At 39.6% G+C, this 20005-nt stretch overlaps 1 protein-coding gene across 2 annotated transcripts in view; it reads right to left on the bottom strand.

Annotated features, from left to right (window-relative positions):
* Positions 1–726: 726 nt before the first annotated feature.
* The window catches only part of IPO8 (importin 8), a 76768-nt gene continuing 57489 nt past the window's right edge, over positions 727–20005 (bottom strand). For both annotated transcript variants that reach the window (XM_064284443.1, XM_064284442.1), the window contains exons 21-25: positions 19778–19998; positions 10593–10798; positions 8208–8411; positions 3895–4011; positions 727–3122 (exon numbers count right to left, since the gene is read on the bottom strand). In XM_064284443.1, the coding sequence (XP_064140513.1) occupies positions 3025–3122; positions 3895–4011; positions 8208–8411; positions 10593–10798; positions 19778–19998 (846 nt within the window). In that variant the 3' untranslated portion in view covers positions 727–3024. The remainder of the gene's footprint in view (positions 3123–3894; positions 4012–8207; positions 8412–10592; positions 10799–19777; positions 19999–20005) is intronic.

Here is a 20005-nt window from a genome sequence, read left to right as displayed (position 1 = left end):
CCTCCATGGATTTATTAGTTTTCAGATGTAATTCACTATCTTAAGAATAAAATTCACCTACTTAAATGACAATTTAAAATAATTGTTTTCCATCTTAGGAATTTTCACTGATTAACAATTTAGTAGCTAAATGTAGTTTAAAGACAATTAGAGGTGGGGAAGGAGCCCTGGTTGTACAGTGTTTAAGCACTTGGCCATTAACTAAAAGGTCAGCGGTTCGAACCCACCAGCCACTCGGAAAAAAAATGTGGCAGTGTGCTTCCATAAAGACTTACTGCCTTGGAAACCCTATGGGGCAGTTCTACTCCATCCTATAGCCGCTGTGACTGGGAATTGACTCCACAGCAATGGGTTAGAGGTGGGAGTGCGGGAACTTACTAACATAGGAGTTAAGTTTTGAGAGTCAAAAGGCCAGTATTTACCAGTCCACTCAGTTTTGACCGCTCCCAATTTGATGGTATCCCTTTAGAAAACCCCTCCATTTCTGTTACCTTTTTCTGTCCTTCAAAGTAATGATGTGGTCAAATGACCTTTGCTATTTCAGAGCTTCAGTCGCTCTAGTTTGCAGAGCCTGGTGTAAGAGATGAGTTCTGCACCCCTTCTTCTTCCCAGAGTTTAGCCACTCCTGATGAGACCAGAAGTCAGGAGAACATAATGATGGGATTTTATTACCTGTCTAAAATACCTCCACATTTCAGAAAACATTTCACACGGAAGAGTTCAGAATTCTGGGAATCAATCTGCATTTTATTTTACAGTACATTCATAAGTTCCTGCATTTCCAAGGTAACCAGATCACATTCATTGTAGCACTGCTGGTAACAAAATTATACAACTACCCTGGCTTCAAAAATAAAATAGGGTGATGCACATTAATACTTCTTTCCCTTTAATACTGCAGAAGATAATACATCACAAAATAAATTCTCAAAAACTACATGCCTTTTAAAATCCTGGGTAAAGGCATATTATTTATGTTAAAATTAAGCTATATAGGACATAGGTAAAATAGGAAGAGCTTCAAGTTTAAGACCTTTAAAATGTCCCCCAATGTCACCTTTCTCTTTTAACTGCCAGTTGGCACATTTCAGCTTTAATATCTTGGAAAGGGAGAGTGAGGGGAAAGCAGATGATCATTCAATTCAGAAACTCATGGCTTTTCAGGTAATTCCATAAAAATTACTTAAATAACCTAGAATTCTAAAAAGAGTTAGTATTAACAAGGGATGGCAATATAGGAAGCACCTGGAAAAATTCCTCCAGTCATTGATGGGAAATTTAAGCTGCAGACATTCCACAAAAATGAAAAAACTATATCACATCAAATAATATGTTAGATTCTGAAAATATATTTTCATTTTATGGAATGAAAACACTATGATCTATATTTTAATCTTGAACCAGTTTAGGAAAACAGCTGTAACCCCCACCTGCAATATTTTCTATGGACTATCTTAAATTGTTACAGTCTAAGAATGCAGCTGACCAATATCCCCAACCCTTGAAATATATAAGAAGCCAAACTGAGCTATAAAAAAGACTAAAACAAACTAGGTAGGAGAAAAATTCATATGTGTGAGAAAACAAGATGTTACATTTATTTGGGTCTTTTTCCTAAGTGAAAAATGTTTTGGACCCTGGTCCAACACAGCTGGAATGATAGTTTATTAAAAACGTAAGCCCTCATCCACAAAGACAGCGTGCTCATGTAGCACCTTTCTCCTAGAAGTTCAATGTGCTTTAGGTGTAATTATCAATTAACTACATTGTATGGATTGAATTGTCTCCCCCCAAAATGTGTTGTAGATCCTAACGTCTAGGCCTGTGTCTCTAATCCCATTTGGAATGGGTTGTCTTTGTTACATTAATGACAAGATTCGTGTAGGGTGTGTTTTGAGTCAATCTCTTTTAAGATATAAAAGAGATTAAGCAAGCCAGTGAAGAAGAAGGATGGGGTAAGATAGGTGCCAAGACACATGGAGATCTCCAAGGAACCAGGAAGCAGAGGCTCAAGAGACAAGAAACTTCCTCCAGAGCCAACAGAGAGCCTTTGCCTAGAGTCGGCGCTATGAATTTGGACTTCTAGCCTCCTAAACTGTAAGAAAATAAATTTGTTTGTTAAAGCCATCCACTTGTGGTCTTTCTGTTACAGCAGCACTAGATAACTAAGACATGCATAATTAAAATTATATGATTTGGAATATACACAGACTTACAGTTAACTCCAGTGATTAAAGAGCCCCCACCACTTGCTGCCAAGAAATTGTTGAGTCCTGAACTTAATAGACTATGAATGATATTGATATTCATATTTGCTGACCCCAAAAGAAATACCACCCCTCTCAAGCCTGAAAAGTATGTTGGAAGAGGAAAGAAGACACTTCTTAGGAAAGCCACAAAACATGTTATGAAAAACCAGAGCCAGTGCATATTTTACAACCCCTGAAGGAAGCCCCCAGCAACAGGCTGAGCAAGGGGAGCAGTGATGTTTTTGAAACCAGAGTGACTTGTAGCTAACTGCCTAACAGTAAATTCACATAGTAAAATGCAGAATAAGTCAACATATAACCAAAGTTTACATTACATCTAGAAATATGTTTTATGCTTTAAAAAAAATTGCAATGCACTCCAAAAAAATTTTTCAGATAATTCATGTACAACAGAAGGCACTGTTATCCGCATAAATCCATTGATTCTGCATGGCAAAAACCTGAGACGTGCAATTCAGTCCAATTTTCTAAAACCACCTTGGTCATTCTTCCTTTGGAGCATACAGTTTGTCCTTTTCAGTTCAATGATTTTGTTTACTTTCATATATTACAGTAGTTGTTTAAAATATATGTTTCCAGATGAACAAGGTCAAAGGGGAAGAGGAGAGTGGAGAACTGCCTAAGGCCAGATGGTAGCTGGTACAGCAGGAGGGCACTGGAAAAGGCAGCCCCCTTATCTCCTTCCCTTGTCCCGCACACCACCCTTGTGAAATAAAATGTAGCGAAAGCCTTTGGTCGGTTGATGTTCCTTCCTTCAGTTGTTGCTGGGCACCGACCCAAAGTTAAATGCAGTGAGGACTCCTTTGTTTTCAAATGTGAAGCCTCCCTGTTGTTCAATCTTCTTCTTTGCCTCTAGCATTTTCCAAAAGAAAGCCAAAAAAGAAAGGAACAGTACTTAAGGTGACAGAGTTGGAAATACCTTCAAAGGAGCCAGGACTTTTATACTCAGATGTGTGAAAGAATATGACTCACGGTATTAATCATTCAACCACTCTGAACCTCAGCCTTTAAAAGACCCTTGTCAGTAGGTAGTTATATTTATTATCATGGAAAAACTGCTGAAAATAAGCAAAATGAAAATAGATTTCAAGTTGTTTTCCATTAGCTTCCCAGTCTCTATTGCTCAAAGCCCTCCCAGACTTCTCATATCAGGAGGTCTAACACAGAATCTGTGCAAGACTGAAAATCTAATACACATGGAAGAACCCCTGTTGGAAACTCTAGATGGTGCGTATTTCATTTCCAGGAACCAAGCTCCTTGCAAGAACTCCTATAGTGCCTTTGGCTGAAATGTTTAGATGGGTTAACTCTTCCTCAGCAAGACTCATCCCAACCCTTACTCTGTACCTTTAGCTCCAAAATAAGATAAGGATGTAAATAAGAATATCACTAACAGACACATACCAGTGCACAGATTTTTGCAGAGCTAAAATTTTATACGTGGTTAAAAAGAAGAACAATCATACAATAATAACAATTCTTTATTCTCTTGAAGGGCTGGCCTCTTTTTTTTTTTTTTTTTTTTACTTTAAAAACAGTATTTGGATACCACCTGGTTCATTAAAAAGGCTGACTACTGGCACCCTGACACATCCACTCCAACCTGGAAATCACTCTGGCTGACCTGCCACCGTCCTTCGGTGCTCTGCCACTGTGTAAACCTCCTGTAGTGCTCTCCTCTGATCCTCACTGAGTGGTGCCACCAGCAGTTGGTACCAGGCAGCATCTCGATTCTGCACAGCTGTTGTGTTTTAGGGATGGTGTAGGGGGAGGAGGAAGAAAAGAGAATCCAGTGACCATTACTGTTTCAGAAAACAACTAATGACATGACCAAATTACAATGACATTATCTCAGACAGTAAGAGGCGAGTACAGTACTATAACAAACACATGGTGATGAAACTCATTCAAACAAACGATTATTCCTGCATACCACTTAGTACTGAACTACTACATGGGGGTATCAAAAGAAGTTTGGGACATTGCAAATCTCTGGTTTGCCTAGTTCTCTGACTTTTGTCTCTTCCACTGTCTCTTCTTCTTCCTGAGGTTTTACTATGGATGCTTCCTAAAACCCGTATTTGGGAAGCACCTGTACTTCTGTTGTTGTTATTTTCCTCTGGAATTTGCACACTGTCTGCAGTTTCAGCATCATTCCTATACCAAGGACTCAAATCTGCAACTCTGGACAAACAGTTCCTTAAGCCTACTGGACTTTTCCATTTGGATAGTTCACCTCAAACTCAGCACATCTAAAAGCAAATTCAACACTTTACCTTCAAAACCCTCTTTACCGCTTCGTTTCCATTGCTATTACTATCAACCTCCTAATCAACCACTTTAAACCTCTGACAGCTTTGACCAGGCCCTCTGTACATCATCCTCTGATTCTTATTTAATGTCTTTCACCTATATGCTTCTTCCCATCAAATCCACCTATCCACTGCAGGACATTGCTCTTAAATTAATAATGTAATTTTCTAATATTCTGTTTCTGAGTCTAGCCCCCTTTAGCTCTTCTTGCATATCATCACCTGATAACTCCTGAAATAAACTACCACATTCACGAACTCATTGCATTACAGAAAAACACTCAATGATATTCCATGGGCAATGGCATAAAGATCATCTCAGTTCAGAATCCAAGGCTGCTACAATCTGGCCTCATTTTATTCCTTAAGCACTGTATTCCTTAAGCAGTGGTCTCCACATGCCTGCCCAAAGCTGGCTAAGTATCACTTGAGGAGGATTTTTAAAATGCATACCCCAACACTCACCCAAGACCTAAAAGCTTCCTTGGTTATTGTGTCACACACCCATGTCCGGAAACAGTTGCCTTAGAGCATACCCTCCTTATTCCCATGTCCACATTTATGCTCTTAATTCTCTCATGTTTTGGGATATACTTCACTATGCTCTCTGCCTCTAATTCCTGCCTGTCCTTCAAAACCCAGATTAAATTCTAATCTCTCCCTAACTTTCTCTGACCACTAAAATCTCTCTCAGCTCTTAATTTCCCTAACCCATTGCCATCAAATCGATTCCAACTCCTAGCAAACCTGTAGGACAGAGTAGAACTGCCCCATTGGGTTTCCAAGGCTGTAAATCTTCACGGAGGCAGAACCACCAACTTTTCAGTCAGTAGCCAGGTGCTTAACCACTGTTATCCATACGTTAACTATATGTTATCACTCTTATTTGGCACTTATATGTAACACTGCACTGTGGGTTTCTCTTCTTTAACATAAAACAAAGTCTAATGATTCATATAATAAACACCTGTGTAGCCACCAGCAGGTTTCATCAAATCTCAACATTCCATCACATTTTCCACATTTGTCTGTGAGTCTCCCTCACTCTGTAATAAAACATCACAGACACAGATAGAGGTGAAGCCTCCTATGATTCTATTCCTTTTGCTATAGTCCTTAGATGTACTTTTCCTTAGGTCTCCAACTATTTCTAGAGAATAGGATTACATTGTCTATTTTTAGATCCTCCATGCTATATTGCACAGAATAGGTGCTCAATGAATATCTGTTGAAAAGTATTTCATAAATGAAGGCTAGTAAGAAAAAGTAGAAAGAGAAAGCACCTCTAGATCAAATCCTGGACCTACCACATGGCAGCAGGAAAGTTACTTCTCTGAACTATTTCCACATCTGTAAAATAAGGATCCCAGTGCCTTTCCACCACTTATTTTATAGCATTATTGTGAGAATTATGTGAAATAATATAGTTGAAAGTGCCTGATACACTGTGGCACTCGGATACCATTTTTCCCTCATTTTATATATATATATATATATATATATATATTTTACATTTAGTGGAGAGTTCTTTGCATAATCTGGATCCATAATAAGGAAATTTCAAAAGTATTTGGTAAAAACAGCATAGATAGAAAGAATAGATTATTCAAAATATGATGATGGGCTGTCCAGTTGAAAAAAAATTACATTAGATCCCTACACCCTATACCATTCTCCAAAATTAATTGGCACATATTAAAGATCTGAATTAAAAAACTATAAAAATGCTAGAAGAAAATATAAAAGAAACCTTATAAGATCTTAAAGTGGGAAAGAACTTTCTAAATACAACAGGAAAAATCAATACATGGCTGATGCCAGAAAAATTTCCATCACGCAAATTTTTATTTTGCCTTTTAAAATGAATCTTTCACAGGGAAAGGTACAGTTATGACCACTAACAGCCACTGTTCGCTTAGGCCTCAGTGAACTAATAAACACTAAATTGCAAGCCTACTTGCCTATTTGAGCTTAAGCTTTTCAAAAAATATTTATATATATATATATATACATACATGAATATATACGTGTATATATAGTATCAGAATATAATAATATACTAATCTTCAGTAAAAACATATAGGTGACTCCATCTTCATTAATAGTATTTGCAGCAATACTAAATAATGTCAATATATCATACTAGTATTGTTTTATTAGTAACAATCGTTTATACACAAGGATGCTCACGTTAATAGTCTGTAATAGCAAACACCTGGAAATAATCTTATAAACCCAACAGTAAAAAATAAGTTAAATAAATTATGGTACAGCCATAAAATAATTTATATTAATGGGATATTTCTCATTATAATTTCTTTGATTATTAATAATTTTCTAAATCTTTTCATTGACTTATTATTTGTTTTTATTCTGTAAATTTGCCATTTTTATTTGCCATTTTTATACTGGATTATGTCTTTTCATTTGTGGAAAATATTTGTATATCATGATTCTTAATTCTACGATAAGCACACGACAAATATATTCTAATTTTTTATGAATTCTTTAACTGTATTTATAGTGTCTTTAAGAACCCCGGTGGCACAACGGTTAAGTAAGCACATGGCTGCTAACCAACAGGCTGGCAGTTCGAACCCACCAAGTGGCTCCACAGAGGAAAGACCTGCAATTTGCTTCCTTAAAAATTACAGCCTAGGAAACCCTATGGAGCAGTTCTACTCTGTGCACACAGGGTCGCTATGCATCAGAATCTACTCAACAGCAACCAACAACGTAGTGTCTTTTGCTGTATAAAATTGTTAAATTTCTTATGTCGTAAAAAAGCCACTCTCTTGTGGTAGCTGAATTTCTTGTTCCTTCCCATAAAAACCCATTGCTGTTGAGTCAATTCCGACTCAGAGCGACCCTACAGGACAGAGCAGAACTGCTCCATAGGGTTCCCAAGGGAGCGCCTGGTAGATTCAACTGCCGACCTTTCGGTTAGCAACCGCAGCTCTTAACCATTAGGCAACCAGGATTTCTTTCCTTCCCAATAGGGCGTGTGAATTGCTAATAAGTCCATGGCCATAATTTTTAGCAACATATGCCTAAGACACTGTATTCTTTTCTGTAAAATGGCTTGCCCAGGAATAATCTATGCAGACACTTGTCTAAAATTATTTTTGTAAGGATACCTCAGAAGCTCACCCTGCCATTTTACAAAAATGAAGGTTGCTGGGGTTGGATGATGTCTGGATGGGTGTTTTACTGTGCTATTCTTTATTTTGTGTATGATGTTTAAAGATTTCTGGATGGGTGTTTCGTTATCCAACGTCATCCAGTTGATTCTGACTCTTATCGACCCCATAGGGTTTCCGAGGCTATAGATCTCTACGGAAGCAGACTGCCACATCTTTCTCCCATTGAATGGCTGGTAGTTTCGAACCACCGACCTTTCATTTGGCAATCAGTTGCTTTAAACACTTTGCCACCAGGGCTCTTTTTTATTGGACTATTCTCTATTTTGTGCATGACGTTTGGAGATTTCTATAACAAAAGACAAACAAAATTTAAAAAAAAAGTCTAGACCAATTTGGGGCAGATCCTAAAACAAATTCTAACAAGAGGAAACGAAGAAATAGTTTAGAAAAAATATCTGAGGATTCAGGAAATGAGGACATACTTAGCAGAGCTTGTGTAAAAAACTGATATTCATCCACACTACTGTCAAGGTCAAGTGGAGTGCTGAAGCCCTCAAGGGCAGTTTCTTCCAATACTTCTTCATCCCAGTCATCATCATCTTCTTCCTCATCTTCACCTCTTCCATTATTTGACTGCATTGCTTGAGCAGTTACATTTGTCTCCTCTTCATCACTTGAAATTTCCTCTATGAATCAATTATTTTAAAGGAATTAAAACACATAAGGACAAAATATAAAATCCCATGAAGAAAAAAAAAATTATAAAGTAACATTTTAGAAGTGGAAAAATTACCACATAATTTTACATTAGATTATAAAAACATACTTCATCTTTACTGTAGTTTGCTACATTAAGAATGACTTTACTCTCCTCGCTGAAACAATTTCCAACTATTCCTAAATCTGTGGTTCAGATGGACTTTACTATTCAATGGCTGCCTCATATTCATCAATACAAGAATTTTATTTAACTGCAGATTCTCTATTAAATTCTTTTTGTTAAATAAAAAAAAAAAGAAGATGATATGAAATCACTGGGCAGTCGTTAGCACATGTGTTGTAAATAACAATGACCTCCCCTTGAAACGAAGGTCTTTTAACAATTAAGTTGATCCTGAACTGCTCAGAAATGCCCAAATGAGGGGGTCATTTCTGCTAATAGAAATAGTAAAAAATATTAAAATGTAAAGGAAAATAATGTAGTTACTACATGTAGGTTGAAAAGTTGCATATCATCATGGATTCCATTTCTATTGTCCGTGCCAGTCTGCTCTAAGCAGTTACACCAGTATTGTGACAACCAGAAGGCAATAAATGTAAAACAAAATCAAGGTAGGAGGAAAAACCTATAGTAATCCCAAACCAGGCAACATTAGTCTAAAACTAGTTCTATAAAGCACGCCATGGGGAGGCACCTGGATGAAACAGCAAGGTAGTTTTAGGGATAGGGCAAGAAGCCATAGTTTGGACTAAACACATGGGGAGAGGGGGACAAGGCAAAGGTATAATTACAAAAATGGTAAAGTAAAAAAAAAAAAAAACCTTTGCTAGTTAAGACAAGGAAGTTTTGGGTATTACTAGAAAATTTCCCTAAAAGCCTTGGCTTTTTAAGCCAATAAATAGTAAGAAAAGCAAGAAATCAGATAAAGAGAACATTATAACACACTGAAAAAAAAATTCTATATCTTATTGGCATGTACTTAACAAAAAATAAATAAAAATAAACTACCTTCTAGTAACAAAGCAGTACTACAAAAGATCTACATAGAATTGAGAAAGCAGACAAATGAAAAGCTGTGCTTTGTGTTGGGGTGAGGGAAGGGTAGTTCACAATTCCTTGTACATGAACAAACTGGGATGATGCCAGTTAAATGAAAAATGGTTTAAGTCTATGCATGGTCCAAAACAAAAGCAAACCCATTTCCATCGAGTCAATTCTGACTCATAGTGACTCTGGAGGACAGGGTAGAAGAGCACATAGGGTTTCCATAGAGTTTCCAAGGCAATAAATCTTTACAGAAGCAGACTGACATATCCTTCTCCCAAGGAGCAGATGATGGGTTTGAACTGCCGACTATCTGGTTAGCAGCCGAGTGCTTAAACACTGTGCCACTGGGGCTCCTCTATGCCTGGTAAAACCAAAGAATTTAGCATCAAAATAGAATTGTATGTTTTCCAGGAAGAGTTCTGATTTTTCTCAGTTAAAAATGTGTTTTGAACTAGAAGAGGGAAAATTCCATTTGAAGTTGAATAACCCTACTTCCTGGGATCTAGCAAGTAGTTCTGCAACCTCATAATGAGTAAAATAAAGGTCTAATATTCTTGACTAAAATTGTATTCTGACTCCTGATCTTCACTTACTTAATTTATCCTAAATTCAAAAAATTGAAACAAATATATCTCTCAGTTATAAGTTTTGATAATGAGTCATCTAAAAAACCATTAAAAAAATCTGGCACTCTCTACTAATCTGCTGTACTGATACTTCTGCTCTTAATTTAATGGTTCATTTAACTGAAGACTACTGCCTTCACTGAGGCTGTTAGCACAGGCAAACAGGAAAATTAAATAGTGGGTTGCTAACTTGTTGTCAAGGCCATTTGATTCTGTTAGCAATTTATTTCCCAATGTGTAACAACATCCAGTAGCTCAATAAGAAACTACTGGGAGTTTAAGTGTCAAGAGTGTACAAATCTAAATTTACACCACATGATATAACTAATAGCAGGTCAACCAAGCACATAATATTTTTAACAGGCCAAAGGATATAAACACATAAATCTGTTTAGTGACTCCAAAAATCTAAATTAAAAAAAACCTCAAATCAAAATCAATCCCCAGCATTCATTGTAATTAGAACACTTTACCATTTTCTTCTGTATCAGCTTTCTCTGCTTTTGAGTGATCTTCCCGGTCTAGCAATTGTCTAGAAGCACAGACCTGCTTTAGGCCAAGGAAGAGGAAAAGAATTGAAGGAACAATCTGTCCCACCACAGCATCTACTGCAGGAGGTCGATTTTGCAATTGCAAAAGGATACTCAGTCCTATTACACACATCTTCCGGTCATGATGCCTGCAGATTTTCAAGGAAAAAAAAAAAATGTGGACATGAGAAATACAATAAAAGACAAATTTTGGTGAAACTACAATGAGAAATATCCACGGTGTACTCCAAGGTTCAATCACTGAAATTACAGAAATATTTCTCCATTTATTACTACATTGAGACCTGAGCCTGAACTCAGCGAACTGCCTTGTTTTTCGGGGTCTCACAAGTTTTCCACCTTTGACAAGATTCTGCCTTCAGAAGTTCCAGCTTTCACTGGTTTTACTGTATATGAAATCCTTTATAAGTCAAATTTCATAAATTAATTATTGTCAAAGACCTGTGGGAGTCTAAAATTAGCATGGTGAATTTTGCTGTCACATTAATTTATAATAATATAAATACTATCTCTGGATCCAAGTTTTATTAAAGCAAGAATACCTATATTTGACAGCATGAAATTCCTGTACAATGGAAAAAAAAAATGAAGAGTTCCTCAGACTTTTTCTTTATTATACTGGTCTACAAGGCTTCTTGGCATATATACCCTATACTAACTCCAGATGCCAAAAGTTGTTTCAAAAAAAGCTATTTTAGTATCTAACAAGTTGAACTTAATGGCTAATAAGTAATTAAAAGTCCTCTGGTATAACACAGGATAAGGGAGACATAATTCTGAAGGAAAAAGCTTCACCAATATATGCTAGACATATTTTTCTACTAAATACTTCCTCTAAGTTGTTTAAAACTAAAAATATTTAGAATTAAAAGACTACTATATTGGTATAACACTCTTAAAAACGTAGGCATAAGGGCTACATAAATCAGAGACTCCATCAGCCTGAGACCAGAACTAGATGGTGCCCAGCTACCACCAATGACCGCCCTGACTGGGAACAAAATGGAGAGTCCCTGATGGAGTAAGAGGAAAGTGGGGGACAGAACTCAAATTCTAGTAAAAAAAAAAAAAAAAAGACCAGACTTAATGGTCTGACCGAGACTGGAGGACCCCTGGAAGACATGGCCCCTGGACTCTCTGTTAACCCAGAACTAAAACCATTCCCAAAGCCAACTCTTCAGACAAAGATTACACTGGACTATATAAGACATAAAGTGATACTTGTGAAGAATGTGCTTTTTAGTTCAAGTAGATAGATGATACTAACTGGGCAGTTCCTGTCCAGAGACGAGATGAGAAGGCAGAAAATGGACAGAAGTTGGTTGAATGGACACAGGAAATCCAGGGTGGAGAGGAAGAGTGTGCTGTCACATTATACCGAGAGCAAATAGGGTCCCATAATAATATGTATATAAATTTTTGTCTGAAAAACTAACTTGACCTGTAAACTTTCACTTAAAGCACAATAAAAAGAAATTGTAGGCATGAACAAAATTCATTTGCAGTGATTCAATTTATTTAAAATGGCAGTAATATAATAAAACAGAACAAGTTTTATAATGAATTTTGCAAGCTTCTGTTGTTCTTCATTATTTGCATTGCTTGATTCATTCAAGTTACTAATGCTGAAGTGGTGTGGTATGGCCAGAACTATACATGACCCAAGGTTTTTCTCAAGCATATAGCTCATAATTAGCAGTGCATACCAGGTGCCACTGGATCACTGCAGTTAAGATGATTAGCAAGTGAGGCTCTAAAGAATCCCAGGGGAAGAGAAGCCAAGCTGGCAGCTTAGTCAGACGCATCATACTGTCCCTCTACAGTAAAAGACCCAAGAAACCAAGAGAAACAGATGTATATAACAATCCTTGAACCCTGAACATCAAAACGGAAGGATAAAGAATTGAATCGAATACTGACTGGAAGAAAAAAACTGAACAAATGCAGCGAAAGAGATGCGATGCAGAGCGGAGAAGCTTTGCAGCCATCCCCGCTCGATGTAGCCATCTTGAGATAAAGCCTTTAGTGACCCTGGGCAAGGAGCACTGGAAGGAAACTTCATGACATTCCCATAAGAGACACAGAAACTGTATAAACGCACTTGGAGAGAAGCAAGGTGATCGGATCATGATCTGAATCTAAGGAAGGAAAAAAAAAAAAAAAAAAACCCACTGCTGTCAAGTCGATTTCTACTGATAGCGACCCTATAGGACAGAGTAGAACTGCCCCATAGAGTTTCCAAGGAGCACCTGGTGGATTTGAACCACCAACCTTTTTGTTAGCAGCCATAGCACTTAACCACTACACCACCAGGGTTTCCAAGGAAGGAAAAGAGGGCGAGAATTCCAAGAATCCAGCTGTCCAGAGAGCAGGGAGGGCACCAGGATCCAGAGTCAGGTATAATCACATGCTATGGTCCCTGACCTCCAGGGTCTATGCCATGCATGAGGGGGTGGATCAGTGGAGTATCAGCGGGAGGTTCCCAACCCAACCGGACTCTGGGTGGCCCTCACCCTCCTCACACTTGGCAGGGCAGGTCCCAACTGCTGGCTGCAGTAGACAGGAAGCACCCAGGCACCCACATCTGCAAGCCAAAGGGGCAAGCTTTCCCTCTCTCCATCCTACTGGTTGGAAGCAGCAGAGGGTCCCAAACCCGGGCCACCCTGCCCAACAGAGACCACAATACGAGCCCTCTAACCCTGCTTACCCACCTGCCACCCCTGCAACCCCATGAGTGCCAGAGACCATGCACAGGACTGCTCACCAACCACTCCCCCTTACCCCGAATCAGAGAACAGCAATGACCCCACACACATATGCCCACTGCCCCTTGCCCTGACCCAGCAAGTGGCGGTGACTGTGCACGCACTCACCTGTAACTAAGCCTTGTGAGTGCTGGTGACCATGCACCTGCACATGCATGCCATCCTTTGCCCCCTGACCCAGTGAGTGGTGGTGAGCAATGACTATGCCTCCCTGTCACCCATGCCCCCACAACACGGCAAAGAGCAGTGACCCCACACTCCCACCCACCACCTACCCCCCCCGACCCAGGGAGCAGCAGCGACCATGCGCCCACACTTCACTCACCCACCACCCACCTCCCCATCCCTGACCCTGGGAGCAGTGGTGACCATGTGAGCACACATGCACCCACCTGCCACCTACCCCACCCCCAACCCAACAAGGGTAACGAACACACTCCCCGCTCACCTGCTACATCTAACATACCTGCCGTTCCATCCACTCAGCAAGTACCACCACCCACTCCTGAGCCACTGAATCAAGGAAAGACAACATGCAATGCCCACCCAGATGGCCCCAAGCTGCCCCGCATGACCAGCAAATAGAGAACCATGCTCACACTCCCAGCCACTGCCCCACCAACGTAGAAACAGGTGGTAAGCATTCCAGTGTTACCAGACTAATGACCAGATTAGCACACCCACCCCACCCACCTGGATATATTAAAACAACTCATGACAAAGCAAACAAACATACAATAAATAAATATAATAACAACATAATGCCTCAGAGACAACAGGCAATATCAAATCACATAAAGTAGTACAAGATGGCTCAAGCAAGTGACCAAAATAAAGGGCTAGAAAACCTTCCTGAGGAAGAAATGATAATGGAACTATCTGATAAGGAATTCAAAAGACTTCTATATAGGATTCTCCAAGAGAGTAAGAAAAACTCAGATAAAACTCTAGAAGAATTCAGGAAAATAATACAAGAACAAAATGACTAAATAGACAATTAGAAACCACATGAAAAACAGCAACTAGAAATCCAGAAGATATACAATAACATTTCAGAAATAGGTAACTCAATGGATGGACAGAAGAGTACAACTGAATCAATGGAAGACAGAATCTGTGAAATAGAGGACAAATCCCTTGATACTAATTTGTCTGATGAACATTCCAAAAAAAGAATGAAGAAAAATAAAGACAGCCTAAGAGTTATTTAGGATACTATCAAGAGAAATAATTTACACGTGATAGGAATTCCGAAATAGGAGGAAACAAAAAGAAGCACAGAGAATCCATGAAACATCTCACAACAGGAATGAATCTGGAGGACATTATACTAAGTGAAATAAGTCAATCACAAAAAGACAAATATTGTACGTGACCACTTCTGTAAATAGGAAGAGGTTTACACACAGAAAGAAACACTTTTTGATGGTTACCAAAGATGGAAGGGGGAGGGCGGGAAAATCACTAACTAGAGAGTAGACTCGTTGTTGTGAACTGAATTGTGTCCCCCAACTTGGCTAGGCTATGCTTCCTAGTATTGTGTGGTTGTCCAATAATTTGTGATCTGATGTGATTATCCTATGTGTTGTAAATCCTAAAATCTAGGATGTTAATGAGGCAGGAGTAGAGGCAGTTATGTTAACGAGGCAGGGCTCAATCTACAGGATTAGGTTGTATCTTGAGTCAATCTCTTTTGACATATAAAAGAGAGAGGCAAGCAGTGACCTTATACCACCAAGGAAGAAGTGTGCAACCTTTGTACCAGAGGCCCCTGCACTGAGAAGCTCCTAGACCAGGGGAGGATTGATGACAAGGACCTTTCCCCAGAATGGACAGAGAGAGAAAAGCCTTCCCCTGGAGCTGGCACCCTGAATTCAAATGTCTAGCCTTCTAGACTGTAAGAGAATAAATTTCTGTTTGTTAAAGCCATCTAATTGTGGTATTTCTGTTACAGCAGCATTAAATAACTAAGAATTTGGTACTAGGACAGTGGTTTGTTGCACTAACAGATACTAAAAATGTGGAAGCGGTTTTGAAATGATAAATGAACAGCTGAAAGAGTTTTAAGGTGCCTAATAGTAAAAGTGGAAACCCTGGTGGCACAGTGGCTAAGTGCTATGGCTGCTAACCAAAAGGTCGTCAGTTTGAATCCACCAGCTGCTCCTTGGAAACTCTATAGGGCATCCTATAGGATCGCTATGGGTTGGAATCGACTCGATGGCAACAGGTTTGGTTTTTGTTTTTGTTTTTTTTAAAGTAAAAGCCTAGATTGCCTTGAAGAGACTAGACTGTTGGTGGAATTATGGACATCAAACACAATTCTGGTGAAGGCTCAGAAGGAAGTGAGGAGAGCTGAAACACTGGCAACAGTGCAGACAGCGAGAAGCAGCAGCAGAAAAACAGCAGCAGCAGAACAAGGAGACCAGCACAAGACAGCGTGGAAGCCTGACCCACAAAGTGAGAGAGCTGAGTGCCTTTGGGCAGGAGGCTTCCTGTCAGAGTGGGGTGCCTCCGGGCACTTATCAGTGGAGACAGGCTTGCTGACCCACAGAGCAAGAGAGCTGAGTGCCTTCCGGCAGAGATTAACTGGCAGAGTAGGGCGTCTCCAGGCACTTACTGGTAGAACTAAAGAGCTTTGGAACACTTGCCAAGGGCTGAGGCCAAGGAACCAGAAAGCAGAAGTGGAAGGGATAAGGAACACAGGAAGTAGAGCTGCTTCAGTCTCAAAGGGTAGGGCCACAGCCTCTAGGCTCTCAAAGGGTGTTGCCAGAGCCTCCTAGGTTTCAAAAAGTTAAATCTTCACCAACTCAGTCTGGAGTGTTGGGTTGCCGTTCACAAGTGTCAGGGGGATGGGGCTATATCTGCTGTCCAAAGCTGAGGGGGCAGGACTGCCATACCCAAGAGGCAGAAATATGGGGCCTGCCAAGGCCAAGGGGGTAGGATCACCACTCACACTGACTAGGAGAATAGATCACCGCTCAAATGGAAGGCAGCAGAGTTGCTATTCCCATGGGTCTCAAAGGTAGAGCTGAGGCCCAGGACTATGGGGCCTCCAACCAGAAAGAATCTGGAAAGTATGGCCAATACTCAGAGTCTGGAGGGCATTGCCACTGCCTAAATGATCTTAGAGAACAAAGAATTATTTTCAAGCCTTGAGAGCTAATATAATGTGTTCTTCTGACTTGTTTGGTGCCTGTTATCCCTTCTTTCCCTCTAATTCTCCCATTTGTAATGGAAATGTCTACCTTGTGCCTGTTCCACCATTTTAGTTTGGAAGCAGATAACCTGTATTCTAGGTTTCACTGATGGAGAGGAATTTTTAGAATTTGGGCTTGGAATTAAGACTTTTTGGATGACACGATGGGGCGGAATGTGTTTTACACCTTGCAAGGACATGAATTTTGGGGAGCCAAAGGATGGAATGTTATGGATTGAACTGTGCCCCCTCAAAATGTGTATCAACTTGGCTAGGCTATGATTCCCAGTATTGTGTGGTTGTCCACCAGTTTGTGATCTGATGTGATTATCCTATGCACTGTAAATCCTAAAATCTATGATGTCAATGAGGCAGGATTAGAGGCAGTTATGTTAATGAGGTAGGACTCAATCTACACAATTAGGTTGTATCTTGAGTCAATCTCTTTTGACATATAAAAAAGAAGCAAGCAGGGAGGATTGGGACCTCATACGACCAAGAAAGGAGTGCTGGGAGTGGAGCACAACCTTTGGACCCAAGGTGCCAGCACTGAGAAGCTCCTAGACCAGAGGAAGATTGGTGACAAGGACCTTCCCCCAGAATCAACAGAGAGAGAAAGCCTTCCCCTGGAGCTGGTACCTTCAATTTGGACGTCTAACCTCCTAGACTGTGAGAGAATAAATTTCTGTTTGTTAAAGCCATCCCCTTGTGGTATTTCTGTTATAGCAGTACTAGATAACCAAGACACACATGTTAACTTTGGTGAAGGGTAAGGCAGTACGCTATACAGGGGAAGTCAGCAAAACATGACCAAGGTAAAGGAAGGCACTGAGAGGTATACAAGAATAAAAGGTAACAATGGTAAATACTATAACATATATAATCCTGCAACAACAGTAATAATGAGGGGATACACAGGTAGATACGTATGCTGAACAGATGTGGGAGGGTGGGGAGTACACCCACGTGCATATATAGGTTTCGCTGTGGGTATTTCTACATATGTATTTGTATATGCTGAATGTATATTCATATATATGATAGAGGACACAGGGATAACCATCATGGAAACACCCTAGATATAACCAAAAACCTTTTAGGACTGAATTGCTGGACTTGGAGGCTAAGGACCGTAGTCTTGGGAACATCTAGGTCAACTGGCATAACACAGCTCATAAAGACAACGTTCTGGATTCTACTCTGGTGAGTAGCACCTGGAGTCTTAAAAGCTTGCCATTGCCCATCTAAGATACAACTACTAGTCTCTTTCCACCAGGAGCAAAGGAGAGCAAAGAAAACCAAAGACTCAAGGAAACAATTAGTCCAAAAGACTAATGAACCACAGAACTACATCCTCTACTATCCTGAAGAACTACATGGTACCCAGCTACCACTACTAACCTTTCTGACCAGGATCACAACAGAAGGTCTTCATTAGAGTGGGAAAAAAACATAGAACAAAATTCAAATTCATAAAAAAGATCAGACTGACTGGTCTGAGAGACACTCACCTTTCAGCCAAATAACAGGCCTATAAAATAAACACCAACCATGAGGAAAGCGCTCCTTAGAACAATCATCTATATGAAACCAAAATGGCAACATCTGCCCAAAAGCAAAGATGAGAAGGCAGGAAGGAGCAGAAAAACTGGACAAATGGAAGTGGGGTGGTAACGTGGAAAGTGCTGACACATTGCAGGGACTACAACCAATGTCACAGAACAATTTGTATATAAATTATTGAATAGGAAACTGATTTGCTCTGTAAACCTTCACCTAAAGCACAATGAAAAAAAACAAACATCTATTTAGATACCACTGTTAACCAAAAGGTCAGCAGCTCAAATCCACCAGCTGCTCCCTGGAAACCCTATGGGGCAGTTCTACTCTGTCCTCTAGGATCACTACGGGTCGGAATTGACACAATGGCAACAGGTTTTTTTTTTTTTTTTTTTTCCTGAAATATACTTACCTTCTTCTTTTTTTTATCTTCACAGAAATAATTACTCAAATTTCTTTTTAAAACCAAGATTAAAAAGTTAACTCTGTTCTGAAAAAAGAATCCAAGGAAGCACAGGAGGGGTGCCAAGTCCATGCAACAGCTGAAAGAGATACCCTTCCTCTCTTCGGAAAACTGCACATAGATGCTAATAAAGACATAAGCTCACCAACTGCACAACTGTGAATGACCAAATCTCTTCCCCTAAATCTTTGTCAGAGATAACTTTAGCAAATTTCTTTTTAAAGTATGTTCTTTCTTTCAAGGCTTCAAAACTAAATCTCAAACAGGGACAAATTCCAGTTTCCTTACAGCAGAAAAATTAGAACATACACAGCAGCACGGAAATATGCCCTCCCTCCCCTCCCCTCCTTCCAATGCTACCATCCTAATCCAGGCCTCCATCATCTCCCACCCGTGTAGCAGTGTCTCCTGCTGGATGTCTCTTCCCCTCAGCAAATATTTCTGAATGATGCCTTGCAAAACTTAAAAAGAACACTAGTCATTTCTAGTGCTTTAACTGAATTAGATGTCAATCTAGCTCAAATTCCAACAGAACACAGTCATTAACATGTGTTGGATGACTTGAGGTGGGCATATCATCACTACTTGGGACCTCACTTTTCCTATGTTTGAAAACCGGAAGAGTGCCTCACATAAAGCCAGGTTCTCCTACCAGGCCAGCACCTGGCTAACTAATGCTAACAATTCTTTTGTCCCCAAATTTGAGAACTGGCTCCCTTGAGATCTGCAAAGAGTTAAATATCCTGGGACAATAGGCTATTGCCTTGCCAGACTGGTGCCACTCTTAGAAACCTGACTCCATTTGGAATGTTTTTACCCACAGACACTCAGTAGTCATGAATCTCTATGGACACTTGAGATATACTGAGAGATATAATGATACACAAAAGGCAAAAACAAGTGTGGAAGGGCTATATTTAATCTTCAGATCCCGCATTCTTTCCACAAGATTATATTGTTGAAACACATTCTTAATTGTCTAAAAATTAAGTATAACATTAACAGTACACTAAATATAATCCTTAAGAAAATTTTATGTTTCTGCCATGCTGTTTATGTGCACATACTAAAAAGTTAACTTTCCAGAAACAGAAACGCAGTGTAAAATCCAAAAGACACTTACCCAAGAAAACAATCTGTATCATTCATCCACTGATTTATAAACTGTACAGTTATAGGTCCAGGATTGTGAGGTAACTGAATTCGTTCTAATGTATGTAGCAGCAAATCGGGATTGTAGTACAAGGCAGCAATTGCCACCTGAAGACACATAGTACGGAGCTCACTAGTTTTGACTCCTCGCGTTAATCTCTCCAAAACAAGTTGAACAAAGAGTGGAATGCACTAGATG

Source organism: Loxodonta africana, chromosome 4 (assembly GCF_030014295.1).
Source record: "Loxodonta africana isolate mLoxAfr1 chromosome 4, mLoxAfr1.hap2, whole genome shotgun sequence".
NCBI lineage: Eukaryota > Metazoa > Chordata > Mammalia > Proboscidea > Elephantidae > Loxodonta > Loxodonta africana.
Note: the sequence above shows the minus strand (reverse complement) of the source record. Positions and strands in the feature narration are given on the sequence as shown.